Here is a 22,737-nt window from a genome sequence, read left to right as displayed (position 1 = left end):
CCACCAGGTACACTCCCTCCTCCTGAGGACTGGTTTACTGGTTTAAGTGAAGTCTGCCTGCAGCAGAATAGATCAGATGACACCCCTGGGACCCTACCACCCCAGACACCCCAGCGAGAAACATTAAAAGAGCTTCCCAGGACAATCCAACTGCACAAGAACTTCCGTTAGAGAGGAAGGGCCTAGCAACTAACCCAGAGTCCTCCCTTCAGTGGCCTGGAGTGCTCCCATCCTGGAAGGTCATCTCACGAAGAAACCCACCATGAGCTACGGATCCATTGTCCCAAGGGGACCATCAAATGCACATGGTGAGCAAAGGGAGACATGACAGACACCAGGGCAAAGCCAAGAGAGCAGGGAAGATATAATGCCTTTAGAACAAAAGATAACATTTTTAGACTCTCGAATGTGACCTTCATAGTTGCTGGATAAAGAAAGCTCTCGTGTTGCTTAGCAGCGTGGCTGACGAAAGTCTATAGGTTTCAGTTCAGCACCATGCAGCTCCCCTTTCTCACTCAGGTTCCCAAGACCGTCTTTCCCAGCACTGGCTGGATCTGTCCATGTAAGCATCAAACCCAGGCTGGGGTTAAACGGCTGCAGGGAAGGGGATAGCACGCCTTACCAGGATCTGTGCAGTTCTTAGCCAGCGGAGTCCCATTGATTGGTGCCATCAATTTTCTATTTCGCCACGTGTCCGGCAGAACATGTTTGCCAGCAGAAGCTGTTTTGTGGCCTGGATTGGAAAAGAAAACAAGTCACAGATATCATCAGGTCCCTGTCACTCTTGAGTTCTCAAAAACAACTTTGCCCCTGTGCATCTAGCTAGGTCAGGCATAGACATTGGGTACTTATTTTATTATTTTTCTTTAAATGTATCTCGGGGGCGGGGGAGGGCGGTGCCCATGAGCGCAGGTGTCCACAGAGGCCAGCGGAATCAGGTCTGCCTGGAGTTACAGGCGGTAGTGAGGGCCCTGAAGAGGGTGCCAGGAATTGACCTCAAGTCTTCTGGAAGAGCAGTACAGGTTCTTAACCTGGGGACATCTCTCCAGCCTCAGGGTTGGCTACTTAGAGCCATCTGTAGTGAGCGCCACGGTCATTGGCAGCACACTATCGCCTGCTTACAAACATTATCCAGCTTCCTGAATCTAATCCCGTGTTTCTAGTCTCCCATGGGTCACTTTGTGATCCGACCTTGGGCGAGATTGAACTGGTTCTCAGCTCCCTCCACCTCTCCGCCTCCACACCACAAAAGATTACATTAGGAGCATTAAATACTTTCTCCGTGAACTTGCTCAGGTGGCCCCCACGGGTGGATGCTTAAATGTGTGTGCTCAGCCAGCTGATGATACATGGCTCCGTGTGTAAACACATCACCCAGGGATCTGCTTGAAATGAAACTCTGATTCAGTAGGTCCAAGGCAGAGATGGAGAGTCTATAGTACCAAGCTCCCAGGTCATCATGCTGTGTGGTCCAGGGGGTCACACAGAGCCATATCAGAGAAGGCGTGGATGCCCCTGAACAGAGATGGTAGACAACTCCTGATCTAGCAAATAAAAATAGCTCTGGCTTTCAGACTACACCTTAACACCTGTCCAGATGTTCCAGCTGGGTAGCGACACGTTCTCCAGAATGCCTAACCCTCACAGCTCCTCTAGACATTTTGTCATTTCTTGTGTTTAATTGTCCAATTGCAAAGCATTGGGTATGAAGGTGTTAGAAATAAACTTTCTGGACTTCTTTAGAAATGAGCCACTCTCTAGCCTTCTGACCCCCAAATCACAGTCTGGGTATTGAAAGAGAGTGGTGTCTCTTTTTCTGTTTAAAAATTTAACCAGGTTTCACTTGCTTTTAACATGGCTATACAGATCTCTTAATGATCCCAAGATACTATGTTAATGGCTTTACTAACCACTCAGAAAAGGTACCCTCCTTCCTGTGCCTCTGGCTAAGTTGACAACATTTATTTCACGTGGGGGGGCACCCCAAATGTTCACAGCACTAGTTTTGAAATATCTAGGCACTAAACATTCTTTAAGGGCTAAACAGGAGTCCAAATCACCCCGAAATAAATATTTCATAAGTTTCTTCTCTTTCCCCACTCCGTCTGAAATTTGCATGTCTTAACAGACTCTCAGGTCGCCTTCTGCTTGGAGGAGCGCGGATGGCTAGGCACGTCAGCCCTCCCTTTCCGTGGGGATTAAGCAGAGTTGAGTGAAGGGATGCTCGAACATGGCAGCAATCTCCCGTGGGGGGGGGCAGACTGCCCCACTCCGTTTAGGGTTGGGGAGGACCACGCATTTGGATCAGAGCAGGTGCAAGGAGAGCAGAGACTAAGCCTGAGAATTTGGGTCTCTTAGGGTTGGATGGAGCACACAGCCTTTGCAGCTTTGCAGAACAGTTGCTCAGTTTCACACATCCTACCTAAAGCGGGAGACTCTACCCCTGGGCTGCCATTAGTTGCCCATTGCCCGCACACTCCAGGGACAGAGGTGGTGCAGGCTTTGATCCCAGTAGCACACCTACAACCGCGTCCGGAACCCCCCAGGGAGCTTGAGCAGTTCGGCAGAACGTCGCCACAGTCCAGCGCGTGGCTCAGCACTCCTGGTTGAGCACTACCCGCTGGGCGGGGAGGAAAAACCCTGGGGACCAATCTGACAGAGAAGAATCTGGAGCTGTCCGAGCTCAAGCCCCCGAACTCCTCCAGCGGAGAACATCCTTCCCCACACCTACCCAAGCTTCCAAAGAGGCTGGAGGCACAGCACACCAGGGCCAGCACAGCGCACACGAAGCCAACTTGCTGCGGCAGCATCTCTCGCCTCCGGCGAACTTTGCTCTGCCGGATGAGTCCACTGAGCGCCATCTCCGTACGCCCGGGTCCCTGAAAGAAGATCCCGAGCTTCAAGGGTTGGAGCGCTGTCTGTGGCCCAGCGGCGTTGGGGCTGCAGCGGAGCGATGCGTAGCTCAGAGGCAAGGGGCTCCGGGAGATAGCTTCATGGTCCGCGAGCAAGGCAGTCACGGGGAGATCGGATGGGAATACCAGAGGAAGGGGAGCAATGCACGGCCGGAGCTCAGAGTTCCGCGCGGGGCGTGCGCGCTGCTCGCACCATGATTCCGTGTCGAGGAGACGACGCTTGCACGGTGGCGCTGGCGGCCCTGCTTGTCAGCTTGGCGCAGTCCGGGCGCTTGGAGCCGCTACCTGCCCACTGCTCTTCAGCGCGCTCGGAGTCCGCCGGGAGCAATCAGTGCTTGGCGAGCGCCCCCGCGCCCCGCGCCGCCGCGCCCACTCGCAGCATCCTCCTCGTCCAAGTTTAGCCCCGGCCGCTCCGGCTGCCCGCCTGCGAGGCTCCTCTGCTTCTCGGAAAGCAGGGCCCGGGCAGCCAAGTGCGTGCAGGAGGATCGCGCGCAGCACTCGCGGGACTCAAGACCCTCTCGGCCAGTGGCCGCAGTTTGGGCCCTCCCGCGGGCGAACTGTCCCAGGAACTTTCTCTCTGGCTCCTAGGCAGCCAGAGCCTGTGTCTGCGAGGCCGTGGCGCCTCCCGCAAGCTGCTCTCGCCTCCCTACTCCTCCCCTCCCGCCTGCCCGCCTCTCATCCCCACCTCCTCCCCTGCACGTGTACACCTCCCCTAGGGCGCTCGCCCAGTGCGCTTCTCCCTTCCCCAAGGGAGGCCCAACTACTGACCAATATAATCCCCTTTCCTTGCCTCGTCCCCCCGCCCCCGCTCCTCTCTCTCTCTCTCTCTAACCCTATGGAGCCAAAATGAGTCTTCAGCTTCTGTAGTTGCTATAAGGTTGAACAGGTTATGGCATCACCAGGGACTCTCAGAACCAGGGTTTCTGTAGGGCTCTCACACGGGTCCTGGCTCCCTGAGACGCCCCCCCATCCTCCCGCAGCGACCCAAGGCGGTCACTGCACACTGCACGGCACGACCATCCGGAGGTCTCCAATGCACAAGCAGCTTAATTGCTCTCTCAGTGCTAAGAAACAGGCTTGCACCAAGCCAACTGACGCCCGCTGGGACCAGTTCCTGCCAGGCTCTCTGGGTAACCTAGGGACCTGTGTGGCGGGGGCGCAGCACCGACCTACGAAATGCTGGTAATCTGACAGAGGGAGAAACCCCACAGTTCTGCGGCTCCACTGCCAACAGTTGAGAGCTTTTGATGTTTTGCAACCTCACAGCTTCGCAAGGCTTTCTGGTTTGGGTTTGTTTTTCCACCTCCCTTCCTTTTGGCTCTCTAGTGTAAGCCGCTTTTAAAATGTGGGCGCAGTGAAATTTCCGAAGAGCAATGGAGGTGTCATCCAGACGGAAATAAGTGGAAGGGACCTCTATCAGGAAGGATCTCTAACTCAGACTTCCCTGTCGGTTTTCTATCCTGTGCTGTTTTAAGGGTTAACTTCTCTTAAAATCATTTTTGGATCAAAGCCAACTGTGTTTAATTAAATAAATACATACACGCCATTTGTGGGCTCTGTGCCAAGTGCCATCCGAACAAGAAACAAAACAAAACAAAACAACAACAACAACGTGTATTGAGACCCAGTGTCTGCTTTCAAGGAACCCTGAACTAAAGGGGGGGCCTGTCCCTCAGATGCTTGCTGCTAAGTGGGATTCTTAAAATGTTTTGTACTGAGCACCAAACACTCCCTTGCTGCTCATTAGGCTACAGTGTGGTCCACAGCAGCCAAGTCATTGCTTGGGAGCGTAGGAGACAGGCAGGCCACACATTTAAATCTACCCTTAGACCTACTGAGCTAAAATGTGCATTTTTAACCAGATTCCCTAGAGATAGTGAGCATAGTCAAGTGTGAGGACTTCCCTTCTGGGGACTGTCACAAAGGCCTCCTCTAGCTGGCCACTACCTGCCAAGTCCCTTTGTACTTCTTAGGTAAGCTGAGGGACACAGGTAAGAAGTACCCAGAAGGCTGGGGTGGGGATGGGATGGGGTGTCACTGTTTGCAGCATCTTCATTTCTATACTGTTCAGTATGGTCCATAGAATAGGTGAGTTTATAAAGTATAGAAAAACAAAAACAAAAACAAAACAAAGTAAAAGAACAAAGGGCAGGCAGGCAAAGTAGGCAGGTAGATAAATAGCAAAACACAGCCAAATCTGAGATTTATAAACTGGAAACAGTTACAACGTTGTGCGAGTTGAGGCAGTCAACTGCAGTTCTCAGTCGAGCTTTCTCTTCATGGATGAGCTTCGTGATCTTGGTGCCCACTGCAGGCATTTTTATATTACGGGATAAACAGTAGTACCATCGGTTGAAAAGGGGTTACCTTCCTCTTCTCTCAAGGACACAATGGTTTTATTCTTGGGCATGTTGCTGTTGTTCTCCACCTGCCCCCAACCCCCACCCATCACTGAGTTGGAGGAGAGCGTCCTTTCCCCAGATAAAGAAGGATCTTGAGATAGAAACAAGGTTGGTTCTGAAGTCGGGAATCACAGCTGCATCTCCAACTTCTCAGATAACACAAACAGCATAGGATAACTTACCAATATGATGGACATCACAAAGATACTGAGGGCATGGATGTAAATCCAACCACATGGAAAGCCCTAGGAGGGCCCTGTGTAGAACAATCCGGGGTTCTGTCTGGTCTGTAGTGGTGTCTCTACAACTCATTATCCTTCAGTTTGGTACTGGCTACCAAATATGCACACTGGCGTTTGAAAAATTACAACATACATACAATTCCCTTCGTTGACCAGACTAGACAAGGATGAGTTTATCAACAACAAAGGGAAGGGGGGAAAAAAACCTATTAAATATGATACTGGGAAAACTGCTTAGCAAGGGCCCTTGACACCCAATTTAAGACAGAGGAAAATGAGTCAACAGATAGCACACCTATGCCTGGTATAGAAACAAATAAATAAAGAATTAAGCCTAGCAGCTTGTTTCAAAGATTTAATGCCAAAAATGTGCACCCGTGAGCTCACACAGGACTAATGAAAACAGACCGTTTTGAGTCCAGATCAGGTCAAAGGAGTCGTTAGTTTCCACCTGGAAACAGGCAGCCCATAATAGAACACTTCTCTTTGACATTTTTCAACTGCTTTCAGTTAAGAGTTAGAATCCTTGGAATGATCTCACAGGAACAAATGGATTCCTTTTATTTGACAGTTTAAAAAGCAATTCGTTTGAAACTGTACTTTTTTTTTTTTTTTTTTTTTTTGGCTTCATTTAAATAGTGCCCATTACCAAATAGCCTCGGCAACAGCACACTAATGACTCAGCCTGCAGAAGAGAGAATTGGATATTATGTACCTTTCAAATGGGAAGCATTCGGGAGCACTTCCTAAATCAGCGAGGCCACAGGCACAGATAGAAAGGGCTTCTCTGGGCTTCCCCGGAGTCAATGCCACTGGACTCTGAGTGTCTCTTTCTGCAATAGTGCATTTTCTTTTTATTTGACATGGTAGAAGACATGCACACAGTCAGACAGCTTTTAGCTATTTGGACAGGGTGGCTCAGTTGGTGGGTGATGGGTAAGGTGCTGTTTTTCCTTTTAAATCGTTTTCTAATACACAATAAATCTTCCTATTTCGTTAGCACTTTATTCAGGGGTTCAAAGTTTGCCAGAATGACCTTCTCTGTGACTCCTCTATTTTTTTTTTGGGGGGGGGGACTTAGGCATGTATATACATATGTGTGCACTGGGGTACATATGTAGGCCAGAAATTCTTATTGGGTGTCTTCTGTTACTTTCTACCTCTCCCCCCTCTTTTAGACAGAGCTGAGACCTCACTTAACCTAGACCTTACCCCTCTGAGGTAGTCTGATTGGCCAAGGAGTATCAGAGGTCCAGTTGTCTACTGTCCCCTGCCACCTCCTGCACTGGGACTGGATGCCAACACACCTGACTTATACATGTGTGCTGGGGATTTGAACTCGAGTCTTCACACTTGTATAGCTGGCACTTTACCCACTGAGCCATCTTCCCACATTTCTCTGTGACTTCTAATTCCTCCTGCCTTGGCCAGGCAATGGTTCTCAAACCCTCTTGTGCCTCAGAATCCCCTGGAATGTTTGTTAAAACCTACCCTGCTGAGCCCTACCCAAGTTTCTGCTTCAATCATCCTGGGTAAGGTCTAAGTATTTTTATATCTAGCACCTTCCTAAGTGAAACAAATGCTACCTGTCCTGGGCCCACATTGTGGGAAGTGTGATCATGCTGTCAAGGGCAGTATTATGTCAAGGGGTGGGGCCACATGGGCATCTAGGATCAGCCACAGCAACAAACGTGTTTCTTGTCATGCCAAGACGGACAAGGGACCTTCAGGCTCCTGTGCTGGCACAGTACTATAACCTGGAAGTGACCTGTTGACCAAGGCTCACCACTTTCTGGCCAGAGTGAGTTACCTGGCCTCACCAAGCCCCGGGAACTTCCAGAGGTGCTGTTAGAACAGCTGCACTTCAGCGTCACGATAGACCATCTAGGGTCACCTGTATTGGTGTAGAGTTTCCCCTCCTCCTTGCCTTCTGAGACTCTTCCTGCTTCTCCCCTGCCTCCTTCTGCTGAAGTTGGTCCTACTCTGTTGCAAAGGGCCCTAGTATACATCTCTACTGTATCATGCCTGTCACAGTTCAGTCTCCTCGCAGTGAGTGAGGGCTCACTATCTTATCAGCAGTTTGCGGTGCCCAGACCACGAGGTGCTTACTACAGCTCCGACAGAACAGGGAAACGCATTTTTTTTTGACTACGCACGGAGGAGATAAAGAGTGTTTCCCTGACAGTCACTCTTGCCATCACTTCAGCACCAGCCCATCTTCACAGTCAAGGTCATCAGGGACATGTGGTTACATCCCAGCAGACTTGGGCATTGCTGCATGCCGCTTCTTACAACAGTCACATCTGTAACTTACTTGACAAAGCTGCTTCCCTTAAATAAAAATATGTAGTTGTTAAGTACTTTGTAAACTTGCCCTTAAGGTTCTTGTGATTTAAATGCAGAAACAATCAATGCCTGAATTCACTCTTTGTTCAGAAGATGCTGATGAGGCACCTAATAATGGAACACTTATATATCTTTCCACATCATAACCTACCCATAATATATTACCAAAAGGACTGGCAGACCGTGGCAGTGAGATTCAGTACCAGAGAGCCAAAGAGAACGTGCGGTCAGACCAGGAGATGGCTTAGTGGGTAAAGTGCTTGCTACTCAGACATAAGGACCTGAGTTTGGATCACAAATAAGGTGATTGGGTCTGAAGAGATGGCTCAGAGGTTAAGAGCACTGGCTGCTCTTCCAGAGGACCCAAGTTCAGTTCCCAGCACCCACATCAGACAGCTTGCAACCTCTTGTGACTTCTGCTACAGGGGATCTGATGCTGTCTTCTGGCCATGCATGCATATTCTTTCTCTGTGTCTCTCTGTGTCTCTGTGTCTGTCTGTCTGTCTGTCTGTGTCTGTCTGTCTGTCTGTCTGTCTGTCTGTCTCTCTCTCTCTCTCTCTCTCTCACACACACACACACACACACATACACACACACAGAGAGAGAGAGAGAGAGAGAGAGAGAGAGACAGACAGACAGACAGACAGACAGACAGACAGACAGAGACAGAGAGAGAGACACACAGAGAGAGAATCAGAATCATTATGTGTTAAAAAAAAAAAAAAAAAGACAGCAAGGACCAGCACTCCCAATATGAAAATGACAATACAATAGTCATCAAGAGCTGTACAGGTTTGGAAGTCCAGGTTCCTTATTGTCACTCAGGGCCCTAAGTTCCTTCTACCTTGTGGCTCTGCATTCCAATTGGACGTTTCGTCTACAGGATCGCAGCTGTCCCACCACCACACCTGGGTTGTGTTGATAGGGATGTGGAAGGGAGCAGGACAGAGGAACATCCAGTGTCATAAGTCCCAGATTCAGAAGAACCTCATGATACTTCTTATATTCCTCTGGTGGAAACTTGGTCACATGACCATACTTACCAAAGGGAGATCAGATGTCTAGCTGAGCAGCTTGACACAGGGAGACTTCTGTTACTTTAAGCTGGCCACTACCCACCTCCACTAAGATATCGAATTATGAGAAGTGAAGTGTCCAGACCTGAGCTTCCAACCTTGGTGTACCTGCCTTGAGTCCTCTGCTCACCTGACTCCTGTCACCCGAGGCAGGGAGACGATTTCAGGTCCAGTGGCAAAAGCTATTTGGCAAGGGGGTAGGCTCCAGTTTAGACCCCTGATAATGCTGTTAGACTTGCCTTTCCTTGCTCAGTACAAACTGTGACATGGCACAAAAGCCAGCCTTTCCTTTATGATCAGTGAGTGCTCTGTTTGGCCAAAAGCAAAGGGAGGCTTGGGGGTTTGATCTTTAGCCAGTACACTCCGTTATGTTTTCATATTTCTTCATTTCTTTGTTACAGCTCAGGAATCAAAAGCTCTGCCTCTCTGTTTGTCTGGAGGAGCCTCAATACGTGGGTGAGAATAAGGATGGTGCAAAGAAGAGAGAAGGCACCAGGAAAGAGGGGCAGAGAGAATGTTGGAGGCATTATACCAAAGGCGGAGTCTGCATACAGGAATTGCTAAACAAAGCTAGAATACAGGCTAGATGCTCTCCACCTTAGATCAGGCGTAGGTTGGCCAGTCACTCCCCTCCGGAGCCAGTACCATGTGCTGAGCCTCTCCCTGGTCCCATGATTTTCAACCGTGTGTCTGTTCTGAGTTTTAATGAGGAAACATTTCATTTTCCCCATTTTTGGGCCACCATGATGGGCATCCCCGCTTACTCCCACTCTGAAGATGGCTAAGCTAAGAAGGCGGGTTGTGACCAAACTCTGCACACTGAAATGCTGTGTTTTGGACGTGGGCTACTGCCTGGGTAACATCAGCAGTTCCTTGTGGCATCTGGGTAGAAATGCTGTTCCATTGTCCAGAAAGTGGGGGCAGTCAGCCCAGGCGGCCAGCTTGGGCAACCAGCTTCAGAGAGCTCGCCAGGTACCAGGCCAGCACTTGCCAGATACAAAAGCTTGTGTCCCCTTCTAGAGAACTGGGAGTACTTTGGTTGTTACCCAGTTTATATCAGAAACTAGGCATTGAGCAATTAAACAATTGCAACCAGGTTTGGTCCCTTGGGGGAAGGTGTTTCAATTCTATTAGACTTGGTACTTAGCCCAGGGCATTGTTTTGGGAACTCCAACTACCCTCAAATCTCACTGACTTAAACTTTAGGAGTTTATTTCAAACTGGGAGTATAGCAGGCAGCTGTTCTCCAACCGGTTGCAGGCTCCCCCTTGTTCCTTTTATCCTGTGACCATGCCATCCTTAACGATATGGCTTCCAGGGGAACATGCTCATCCATAGAGGCAGCGGTGGAGGAACGAATGCAAAGAATCCCATGGGAAGCTTTCGATGGGTCACATCTAGACATGGGGACCTTTCTGCTCTCAGGGGTTGGACTTCAACCACCTGGCTGTGGCTGCTTGTTGGGATGGGAAATGAAGCCTACGATGAGAGGGGGGTTTTCTTCATCTTGTTGGGGCCTCCACAAGATCCTTTACAATCACAGATCACACTTACCTGTCCTCGCTCTGGGACAGACCGTCATCACAGCCCTTGATTGATATCCATCTACTCATTGAATCTTCCTGACTCTATGGGCTAAGTCCCATCTGGAGTACCCTTTGCAGATGTTGGAGACCAAGGCTCTGAGTACTTAAACAACTTGCCCGAAGTTACACTACTCTAAGTGACAAAGCTTGAGTCGAAGATTCCTATTCCTAATCATCTTGCCAACAAGGAGCCTCCTCATCCAAAGCATCTTCTTAAATGTGGGGAAACTGAGGCCGAGAAGTACAGAGCAAGGAGACACGCTGCACAGTCGTGTTCGAATGCATGCATCGGTGGCCATCACACACTTGTTCCAGTGAACAAACAGCCTTCACTGCTGCTGCAGATATAGAAAAGTATTAAAGATATCACGCACCTCTTGAATGCTAGGGTTCCAACCCTGGTGCACTCTACCATCCTTGCATGGAGGCCAAACAATGAATTGAAGCTAGGATCAAACATAGATGCGGCCCATTTAAAAAATAAATTAGCAAACAACAACTCTTTGGGGGAATTTTTTCAAGGCCCAGAGGAGATTTAGCAGTAGCTTGCATAACAGAGTTACCCCCAAAGTAATGCTAATACTTTAATGGCTGTTATGCAATGGGATGGGTCTGAATGATTCCCCGTTTTAATTTAATTTAAAGGATTTCTGATGGATGCTCTTGGTTAGCTTTGGGGACTGCTCTTTGCTCCCTCTTTCCTTTTAAACCAGGTTTAAAAGACAAAATCTGGAACAAATTCTTACTTACTACTGGATGGAACACTTCCAGGTGGGAACATGACAATACTTCGAAGATCTCAAAGTGTGGTCAGGAAAGAGCTTCTTGGTTCTGAGAGCAGAATAGCTTTCTGTCCTTCCCATCACCAGAGGCTAAAACCATCCTTCTGTAGGTCACCCATGTGAGTAGTCATGAGGCCATTCAAGCCCAGAGAATGCTAATCCCTCAGGCTGCTGGTAAATATAGTATATAAACTTATTATAACCATTTTTTGTTTCAAAGGCCAGCACTCAAAAGGCAGCAGATGGCAGAAAAGTGGACATCAGAACTCTGCCTTAGAAATTCCTTCTGATCCTTCTCACTGGGTGTGCCTTGGTTCCTAGGCACCTTCTCTCAGTCACCTTGGGCTCTGTGTGTGTGTGTGTGTGTGTGTGTGTGTGTGTGTGTGAGCGCGCGCACACGCATGTGTTCATAATGGAAAGAAGCAGAAACCCTTGCTTCCATTCCTCAGTCTCTTAACCTGGCTCCTGTGTTTGCAAGGAGGCAGCCCCTGGTGAACAGTCTGTGTCATTGAGCAAGAGAGAATCATGTGCCCTTGAATGATGATTTAATAAATGGTGCCCTGGTGATCTGTAAGAGACAGACTTTTGGATACGGCAGTAATTTTTTTCTCTACCATGGAGCATCAATATTCAGGAGATGAGTTTCATAATGGAGAGCCACATGGTGACTTTTAGAGCATTCACACCAGGCCTGGGAGAGAAGTTAAGGATGCCATGGCCCTCCTGAGATAGTCACTGTGCCCCATCCTGCCACCCTTGCTTTCCATTGCTTCTTCTTTTTTCTGTCACTTACACCCTCTAATTCCCATCAAGACATTATAGTCTCATCTGAGATGTCCTCATCTCTAAATTCTACAGAACCAAGTTTCATTTTCACAATTCTGGGCACACTACATTCTGTCCCCCTGGAGGATGCAGACAGTGTGCTAATGGTGCTGAGAGGATTCATAGGAGAAGCATTGTGTACCTTGCTGCATTTGGCATTTTCTAACCTATATCACCCGGGGTCCTTTTTGCTCCTCCTACCACCCAGTATCCCTATAGAACTCGTATTTAAAGAATATGAATACAAACTAGTCCCTGGAGCCTACAGACAGGGAAACTGAAGCTCAGGGAAGGAGCATGACTTTCTCAGGGTCACAGTGAGGCAGTTGTAAAGTCGGATGTCAGAGCTTGATCTCCTGTCTCAGAGCTCTCTTTATCTCCACTCCCTGCCTCCCTAAGAGTTTTGGTTTGGCTTTGGTTTGGTTTGTATTTGTTTGTTTTTCTGAGAGGAAACCTTCAGAGCAGAAGGCACAGCCCTGTGTCTGAGAGGCTAAGGCTGGGTCGTCACCTACTACCTAGGTTTAATGTTCCCTACTGTCTTGGGTCGTCATAACTTCGAGCCCTGACAGACTTGTAAATCTCATCTTGTGTGAAACATTCTGAGGGCCTGATAAGTCTGATGGAGACTTCAGTCAGCCTGGCTCAGAACAAGCAGCAAGGGCAGGTGTACCTCTTGGGTACCCTCTTGGAGTTCCTAGTGACTCTAGCTGGTATCTGTGGGGAGATCTGATGGGATACCCCTTAGTAGGGGAGACAGCAGACAAGCCCTACTCCGGAGCAGCAATGTTCTGGTGGCAGTGAATGGAGCAAGCCATGGGTCCCCCAGAACCCTGCAAGGGTGACAGACGTCCTATACCCATAACCCTAGGTGATTGTCACTTGTTTAAAATCTTCCAGCCGGGCGTGGTGGCGCATGCCTTTAATCCCAGCACTCGGGAGGCAGAGGCAGGCGATTTCTGAGTTCGAAGCCAGCCTGGTCTACAGAGTGAGTTCCAGGACAGCCAGGGCTACACAGAGAAACCCTGTCTTGAAAAACCAAAACCAAAACAAAAACAAAAACAAAAACAAAAAACAAAAACAAAAAAACAAAACCAAAATCTTCCAGTGATATACTTCTCCATACCTCCCCCTGCTCCAAAGTCTACCTAGCAGCTAGGTGGGTAACCTGTCCACCACTTTCCAACAGTACCCATCCCCCAGCCGGGTGTTGGCATTTCCCCCAACATACTCTGTGAGCCTTTCCTGAACTTCCTGAGGCCACGAGTGTCCTTTGGCTCATTGCTAAAGTCACAGAAACCATGTGATCATTTGCTCAGAAGTCAAAGAATGCTAAGGGTTGCTAAGAAGTTGAAAGAAAATGGTCTGAGTCCCCCCCACACACACACACACTCAGGGAACGGAAAAAAAAAAAAAAAAGAAAGAAAGAAAGAAAGAAAGAACACACAGCCTTGCCTTGCTTCCGAGGATGTGGGAGTCGTGGACACTACTATGTGTGGGTGAGACCGGAAACAAAAATAGCTCCTTTGATAAAAAAGAGAATAGCCATGCCTTGAGCAGGGTCCTAGGCTGTTTTGGGGACTGGCTGAGTTCCTACTTTCCTCATCAGAGAAATACAACTCCTGAAGCCCTAAGACCCTATGAATGCAGGCCCAGCAAGGGCTTTGCAGCATGGCAAACAGTCCAACCGGTCAATAGACACAGTGCTGACCTTAGGAAGAATCACTCAGTATACAGGCTTTGCAGGAGAACGCCCAGATACACCACCCTGACTGCCATGGGCTCAGGACAGGAGCTGCTGGGACAAACGTGAAGGGAAAGCATTTGTGTTTCTCAGACAAGCCCTAATTCTTACTATGTTCCATCACAAGCGGTGTGACAATAGGAGCAACTTATTGTCACTTCTGGGATCCTAAGGCTCCTTGTTCCTAATTGATAATATCGGAGTCCTGTGAACTCTTCCTGGACTAAATGTCCCTTCACTGAAAGAATGGAGTTATCTGTACCTGTCTGATATCTCAATTCCCATAAGCTGTTATGGGCACCCCTCTGAGTGGATACCAGAACCCCACTTCTTAGCAGCTCACCTTCCTCTCTAATCACAGGACTCTCAGCTTTGGCTCCAATCCCCTAAATTGGGAAATGTTCAACAGCAGATTGTTTACATTGTGTATTCAGAGTAGGAAGTGGTGTTTGAGGAGTGTTGCTATGGAAACAGTGAAGTGAGGAGGCAGCTAACTACAAAGAGAAATAATCCAATATTAACACGTACAAGCTACGCTCTTGGGCTGTTGTAAATGAAATATCACATTACTGGGCAGGTGGCCACTGACTCTGTGCCTGGTCTTTTCTTAAAAAATAAGAAGAAACTACCTTGCATGTCTATCTAGATGGCTAAACAGAGCCACACAGGGCTCCTGATTTTGCAGGTGAGGCTTGCCCCAGCGCTAAGAGTTGAATCTCCAGGTGTGTGGTTCTCATGTATTGTTGCCAGGGGACTCATTTGAAAAGAACCAGAGATCCCAACGTCATTGCGCCCTCCAATCCCAATTTCCAGTGGGAAAGAGACTGTGGGACAATATGCCATGTCACTTATAAGGAAATCTGGAGGAAGCCAGAGGTCTGATTTTGCACAGTATTATGGATGGCTTAAATGGGTCACAGTGTCTGTAATGTCAGAGTCTAGTTACTAGGAAATTAAAGCTCCTCTACTGTTAATGGATTGTCCACACTGCCAGGTTAGTCAATTGTCCCATTAAAATCTGCATGGATACACCTGCTGCTACAGCGAAAGCCATGGAAGAGCAGTGCCTGGAAGCCCATCCCACCAGATACTACACAACCGAGAGCCAGTGATGCAGTCGTCCCCAAAGTACAGGATTCTCAGCTCTCCCCGCTGCCCAGAGCTGGGTGGCAGTTAAGTTCACAGGGATACTGAGTGGCAGCCTTCCGTAGTCTCTGTAGGTAAGTGTATCTGACTTTACACATGCCACACACCGGAAACCTTCGATACTCACCTATTAAGTGACCTTGATTGTATGTGGCCGCCCCAGCCTTTAGGAATAGTGTGCTGTCTCTCTGGGCTGGTGTCTTTTTGTCAGGAGGGTGCCAGAGTGACCTCCCCATGACCAGAGAACTGCAGACCACCCATGACCTGAGCAGCAGAGCCAGATGCAATGTAGAATAAGTAGCCGTGCCTGAAGCTCTGTTCTCCTCTCCAAGTAACCCAACATACAGCAGATGCTGAGACAGTCCCTTCCCCAGTCGTCTAGAGAATTTGGGGTAAGGGCTTCCATTTCGGTCCTGTGAATTCTTACTCACAAGGTCAAGGAGGAAGCTTTGGAACCTACGTGTTCAAAACTGTACAACTTTGCCCAGAGTACAGAAGGAGCAGCCTCCTATAGGAACTGTGAACTCAGAGTGTCAATCAGAACAGGCATGACTTCCCAGGCCCTGTCTTGCTGCCTGTGAGACTGGGAACTTAATACCTCTGGGTTTCCATCTATACGCTGAAGATGAAATATCTGCTTAGGGTGTCATGGGTCTAGGGCTACAGACATTTGGTTATTCTCTGCAGGTTCCTGGTACTATTCATTTGGAAGCATTGTGAGCCTGTGGGTGCCAGGCTCACAGGGATAGCATTTATTGTTACATGTTATAACTACATATGCACTGCATCTATTCCTTTATATGTACCAATTGTACCTTTATATGTACCAAATGTACCTTTACATGTACCTCAGTTAATTTTTTTAAATTGGGGGCAGAGAATACAGTTTGGGATAAAAAAAACAAAAAAAAACAAAAAAAAAAACAGTCAATGATCAAATTGCAATTCTGCCCTTATTTGTGTCCGCCAGCTCTTTTACCATTTAAAAAAAAAAAAAAGATGCTTTTATTTTGCGTGTATGGGTGAGTGCATTTTTGCACATATGTGCATGCTTGGAGCCCTTCAAGGCCAGAAGAAGGCATTAATGCCTTGGAACTGGGATTATAGGTGGCTGTGAGCTGGGTGTGTGTGGGTGCTGGGAACTGAACTCAGGTCTGCTGCAAATGCAGCAAGTGCAAGTAGTTAGGCAAGCTATCTCTATGGCACCTTCTGCTTTAAGAAACAGAAATAATAAATTTTTTTACCCCATGGGGATTTTATATGCAATGAAAAATAAATTTACCTTACCTTCTTTTTCAGGGAACCAGGATATATCTGTTTGTGAAAAAGTTGGCAGAGGGCTTGGGTAGGAAGAGGAAGACCGGTATACCTTGCCCAGCACCCAGGCACAGGAGGTATTATGCAATGGTCCCTGGTCCTGACGAGTCCTTCCAACAAAGCTTGATCATGGCTCATGCTCAAAAGGACATCAGCCCCAAAAGAATGGGGGCTACCAACTGAGATTCATCTTGTAGTAAGAGGAATGGCATTTCTTCTTCTTAAGCCAGGGTGAACGGCTCCCAAGTCTAAAAGGAGTTTCCAGGAATGAATAGAGTTCATCTTCAGAGAACTAGTTCTGGAGTTGTGGGCCTATGGCTTCCCAGATAGTGTCACTGCTGGCGATGGGGTGGGAGGCAGGAGCACAGAGCACAGCTCACCTTCTCTATGTCAGCTGTAGGCTCAGGCTAAGGAATCCCTTAGAGGTGCTTCTGTGTGCCAGCACTGAAGTCCAGTCCTGACTTCTCTCACCTCCTGCCTAGGAACTTGGATAACTCTTCAGTTAGGCAGAGCCTGAGGCTGAGGCTACAGGCGGCTATGGTTCTGCTGCCGGCAGTGGGGTCTCACCCAGCCCACTGTGGCTCTTCAAGGAATAAGGTAGGATACCCAGAAAATTACCTTTCCAACCACTCCCCTGAAGCATAAGCTTTCTACACTTGATTGGGACCTGTGTCTTCTGGAATTTAAACACTTGCTTGCTTTTGACTTCTGGCCCTCACTGACTCATTCTGGCTCCATCCAGCCTCCCAGGGAATCTAGTACAGAAGTACAGAGAACAGAGTCACTTCAGAGGATGGGCTGGGTCCTGGTCCTTTTCCTCAGAGAAGCTCCTTTGTTTGTTTCTCATGGCCTCCCAACAACTGCAAGTTCAGTAAGCCAGTGTTGTGTCTGGGGGTGACCCAACCTCTTGTGCTTGTATGGCCTAGATACAAACCTGGTCAGTTAACTGACTCAAGAAGCCTGGAGTCCCCAGCATGTCAGCTAGAAGCTGGACTCAAGACAGCACTTGTTAATGTCGTATTTATGTACTGGCGGCTGTCATTGTTTGTTTTCTGCTGCTATAACTGAATACTGAAGACTGGCTGATTTGTGAACAGTAGCTGTTTATTTGACTCATGACTCTGGATGTCATGAAGTCCAAGTGCCTAGTACTGGCACCTGTGGAGGGCCTCCTGGTGGCATGGGGGATATGGTCCAATATGTCATATGGTGAAACAATACAAATGTACCAACTTGGTCTCTTTTCCTTTTCTTCTGAAGCCACTGTCAACACTGAGTCCCAGTCTCACAACATCATCTAAACCTATTTATCCCCACCATTAGTTTCGTTTCTTTACTAGCACAAACACTTGAGGTGAAGAGGAAGGAAGGGTTTATTTTAGCTTACCTGTTTATTTATAGTCCAGCAGTAGGGGAGATCAAGGCAGGAACTCAAGGAAGGAGCTTGAAGTAGGAACCAATGAAAGAGCGATATTTAGTGACTCACTCCCCGTGGCTTGCTTAGTTGCCTATTTGATATAGCCTAGGCCCATCTGCCTAGGGATTGTACCACCCACAGTGGTCTGGGTCCTCCTACATTAATTAGAAAATAAGAAAATGCCTCATAGCCATGGCCACAGAACAATCTGATACAGTCAATTTTTCAGTTGGGTCTTTCTCTTCCCAGGTGACTCCAGATTTGTGTCATGTTCATGCCACAGTGGGTTTGAAAGTCAGAGGCTAGCCTGTGATTGTCCGTTCTTTTTCTACCACATGAATTCCAGAGACTGGACTGAGGTTGTCAGGCTCAGTGGTAAGTGCCTTTATCCACTGAGCCGCATCACTGGTCCAAGTGATGGCTAATCTTGAGTGTTGACTTGATTTTAATGGAGAAGCACCTCGTTTATTGAAGCACAGTTCTTGTTTATCTGGTAGGGCATTTCCAGAGATGATTTCCAGTTATGTGGGGCAATAAAAAGAGGTAAAGACCCGCCCCGACTATGCATGGCACCAATGGCTTAGTGCCCAGATGGACTAAAGGAGGAAATGAAAAAAGTAGTATATCTTTTAATTTCTCTCCCCCTCCCTCCTCCCACCCTCATTTCCTCCCTCCTTCCTGCTCATCAAGACATGATGACCATATTCTATTCTGCCATGCCCTCTCCACTATGATACATTGAAACGATGACCAAATATAATTTTCTTCCCTTCAGATGCCTTCCTCAGGTGTTTGGGCACAGCAGTGAATAGCTGACTAACACAGGCCTAGTGTAAATGATGACACAGAAGGATCCATGGCTGAGGGACAGTCGTGACTTCAGTTATGTCACAGATGGGCTTCCAGGCAGTTGCCAGAGTGAGATTCGGAATAGAGAAAAGCACAAACTCTGCTAAGAGATCTGGATCAGGAAGACAGTAAGAAGGTTCTGTGGTTTCCATGGGGACCCCAAAGCAGGCAAAATGTCGAGGACCCTGCCTGAGATTTAGGACTGGGCCCTGGTTTCTGCCAAGTCCTGGGATGAATTCTGTATTCGAGGTAAGGAGGGTCAGTCTCCTGCAATCAGGACATCCTAAAATATGCTGGCCCAAAGGTCATCAGGCTGCTAGGCAAAATGCAACATGCCAAGTCACTTGGAGTGTCTGAAAACTAACATCCTAAGTATGTTCCATCTATTGTCCAGTGGTTCCCAACCTGTAGGCTGTGACCACTTTGGGGGTCAAAACAATCTTTCACAGAGGTCATCTAAGACTATTAGAAAACACAGGTATTAACGTTATGATTGCTAAGAGTAGCAAAAGTACAGTTATAAAGTAGCAGCAAAAATAATTTTATGGCCGGGGTCACCACAGCATGAGAAACTGTATTAAAAGGTCACAAGCATTAGGAAGGTTGAGATCCACTGGTTTAACCAATTCATTCATTTTAACTGATCACCCTTCATATTTACTAAATCTAGCAAGCCAAAGAGGTTCGCTTTTCTCTCACTTTAGAGTTCTATTGGTCTAGATGGCTAGTCATTCAGATACCCACCTTCATCTTCCTCTTTCACCATCCCCTGGAGAAGGAGCTCTCAAGATAATGGTTCAGGAGCGAGCAGCAGCGGCATCTTTGGGAGGAAAGACAAAGAAGTAATTCTTGGGTCCCAGACATTCTGAAGGTGGGTCCAGAAACGGATATAGTTACAAGCTCTCTGGGTGATTCTGACTAGCTTGAGTTTGAGAACTTTTGACCTTAGGTGTCATCCTCTTCAGTTTGATTGAAGTTGGGCTTCTTTGGTACCCTCTGCTCTAGCAGGTAGAGGAAATTAGAGTGGGGGAAAGGGGAAACATGGAAGAACCTATCTAGGCTAGCAAGAAGCTCACACTATAGACAGCTGGTCACATGGCCATAGCTACCCTCAAGGAGGGCTAGGAAGTGTCATCTCCAGGAAAGCGTTTTAGCCACAACTATTCTTACAAAATGGAAGAAATGTGGCGCAGCTGGTAATGTGTTTGCCTAGCATACGTGAAGCCCTGGGTTTTATCCCCACCATTGTGTAAAACTAGACATTCCTTCAATCCCAGCACTCAGGAGGTGGAGGCAGGAGAAACAAAAGTTTAGAGTCATCTTTGGCTGTACAGTGAGTTCAAAGCCAGCCTGAAATACATGAGACCCTGTCTTGGAAGAAGGAAGAGGAGGAAGAGAAAGAGGAATAAGGGATGCTGTTCTGCACTGTGACTAAAGCATCAAAGGATTTATTTTTGGCTCAGTTTCAAAATTCTCAATTCATGATCAGATGGCTGCGTGGCTTTGTGCCTGAGGTGGGGCAAGAGTATGCCTCAGAGAAGGCTACTCTGGCATGGCAGTCAGCAAACAGCTGGGAGGGACCATGGCGGTTCCCCTTCAAGGACATAGCAAGCGACGTCCTACAGCTAGGGCAATCTTCTATGGCTCTGCCATAGCCTGTTCAGCTATGAGTCTGTCTGTAGATTGATCTGTCATCAGTAAGGTCAGAGACAGCATGACAGGACAGGTTAGAGCCAATCATCACAGGAGAGGACAGACTTGGGTAGACGGCTAGCAGCTCCAGCAGGACCTGCCCTCTAGTCACCCTGGTAACTGATAGTATGGGGGGTTTAAATCAGCTCAGCCAGAAAATAAGGTGCCTAACGTTGGATGCACATGCAAGAATCCAAGGAGGGCAGTGTGTGGCTGGACCAGCTGACCAAGGCTTTTGTGTCTTAGGGTCTACTCTGCTCTTTTTTAGCAGCCCTAGCACTGTCTGGGCCTCACTGTGGAGTTCCCACGGTAACCCCTCCATTCCAGCATTTCTTATTTTCTTGATTTCTTGTTCTGAAATCTTACCTTCTCTGTATGCTATCATTCCAAGTAGCAGTTAAGCCAAAAAAACTCTTGCAGAGCCCAGGGCATCCATGGAAGCACAGGCCCCAGTGCTAACAGGTAATAGAGGTAAGGCTATGCTGATTCTCAGGCCAAAGGCTGCATGTCATGTTACATTCTGGTGACCTCATTCTAAACAGAATTAACGACTTAAAACACCACTAATAGGAACACTGATCATTGGGGAATTGTTTGGATTAAAGAGGAAGCCCTCAGGAGCAAGGGCACATTTTAAAAAGGCAGTTCTAGAAAGCTTGACCTATTCAACATAGTCAAAGTTGGAGCAGTGACCACTGGGCACAAGATACAGGGAGGCAACTTGGGTTCCATAATGCTAATGAGTGGGGTCTTACTAGCAGTACTGTAAGGTGGTTGTCATTGGGGACTAGGCCCTCATTGTTTTGATTTCTAGCAGACAGGAGGTGGCATTCTAAGGTATTATAGAAAAGATGACTCGGAATGGTGAGATTGAAGTCAGTCCCCACCACAGAGTAGTTAACTCTAAAATATATTTTCTGGTGACTCTAAGCAAGCCATTCAACCTCCCTGTTTTGTTTTGTTCTGTTCTGTTTTTGGTTTTGTTTTGTTTTGTTTTGGTCTGTAAATGTGAGAGTCTTGCTCTGTGTGTCTCAATTGGGTCAAATGGCAAAATAGACAAAGCCCTCTGTCACTGTAAGAGCTGGTCAAAAGCATAGCCCATGAAGATAATAACATACTCTCACCATACAGTGGCTCTGGTAATTGCTAATCATGGATCAAAGTTCAATACCTCACTCATGAAAGAGTGCCAGGGAGAGGAGAATGGTACTTTCCTAAACAGGACATCTGAGCCATCTCAGGCCTCCCCACCTCCTCTGTCCCACACATGTGACCGCAGTTGTTGGAAGACATCTTACCTGGAACTCTGCCAGACAAGCAGGGTATGCGTCCCCTGCTCTCTGCTCTTGACCATAAACCCACTTGACATTTTTATTTACAAGAGAAGCTTTTCAGGCTTCTCAGGAGAGCCTCTTTGCCCTTACATTCTGGCTTGGCTCAGCTCTGCTGAGACCTCTTTTACAGTTCCCTCAAGGGTGGGTAGGGCATGGGGGAAGCAGGTTTTGGATAATGCCACCCTGCAGAATTGAGCCATTGTCAACCAACAAATGTGGGGCTGACATCCATGGACCTATTATCTGAGCTGGGACAACTGCAGGGACAGGGCTGCTGTCTGGCTATTGTCAGGGTTCAGCTGACCACAAAGCAAAGGGCAGTGAGTAGGGCCACCACTGAGCTCTCTGCCGATCATTTTGCTGATTGTGTGACCAGTGGGGACAGAGAAAGTTCCATCAACTGGCTCCACACAACTGTGACGGAGGGAGAATTGGCAAGGCTCAGTGCCTGTTCTTCTTGATAAAGCCATGCCCAGTGGGGGTACTACTGAAGAAGCAGTCACTCATGCTCCTGTGTCCTGTCTATTCTGCTGGATTCTTAGTCTATCCTGTTTATGGCTATGAGGCCCATAGAGGATGTGGTGACATTTTGGAGCTTGTGATGCTTATAATATTTGCTTAGATGAATCTCCCACTCAGGATAAAGAAGTATGATGGCTGTGATGTGCGACTACATGTGTGTGTGACATTTTAGGAGCAGAACTTCATTAACGCTTACTAGATTAAACAAGTCATTTTTACAGGTGAGCACACTGGCTTGCTCGTTATTAGAGGCTAGGATTAAAACAGCATAGCTTTCCTTCAGGTACCCATTCGCTAAGGAGACAGTGATGAAGCACCTATTGTGTGCTGAATCTTTGCCTAGACATGGGCCTGAAACATTCACCAAACAGACAAAGCCTCGCTCTCCTGGGCTCAAGCTATATAGAAGATTCTATTTTCACATGCATATGTGGTGCCTAGCTCTTGCTGGTCTCAGACCCTTAACCGGTTGTTAGTAGATATCCAAAAAGGGAAAGAACAGGAGTTGGCAAAGCGTGTGTCTTATGGGCGTGAAGACCTGAATTTAG

General features: G+C 47.8%; 1 protein-coding gene across 2 annotated transcripts in view; it reads right to left on the bottom strand.

Moving 5' to 3' along the window:
• Slc24a4 (solute carrier family 24 member 4) overlaps nucleotides 1-3,521 on the bottom strand; it is a 134,688-nt gene extending 131,167 nt beyond the window's left edge. For both annotated transcript variants that reach the window (XM_021202013.2, XM_021202014.2), the window contains exons 1-2: nucleotides 2,732-3,521; nucleotides 623-733 (exon numbers count right to left, since the gene is read on the bottom strand). In XM_021202013.2, coding sequence (XP_021057672.1) covers nucleotides 623-733; nucleotides 2,732-2,861 — 241 coding nt within the window. In that variant the 5' untranslated portion in view covers nucleotides 2,862-3,521. The remainder of the gene's footprint in view (nucleotides 1-622; nucleotides 734-2,731) is intronic.
• Between the last annotated feature and the right edge of the window lie 19,216 nt (nucleotides 3,522-22,737).

The sequence above is a fragment of the Mus pahari genome, chromosome 7 (assembly GCF_900095145.1).
Source record: "Mus pahari chromosome 7, PAHARI_EIJ_v1.1, whole genome shotgun sequence".
NCBI classification, from domain to species: Eukaryota; Metazoa; Chordata; class Mammalia; order Rodentia; family Muridae; genus Mus; species Mus pahari.
This window is presented reverse-complemented; position numbering and strand designations above follow the sequence as displayed.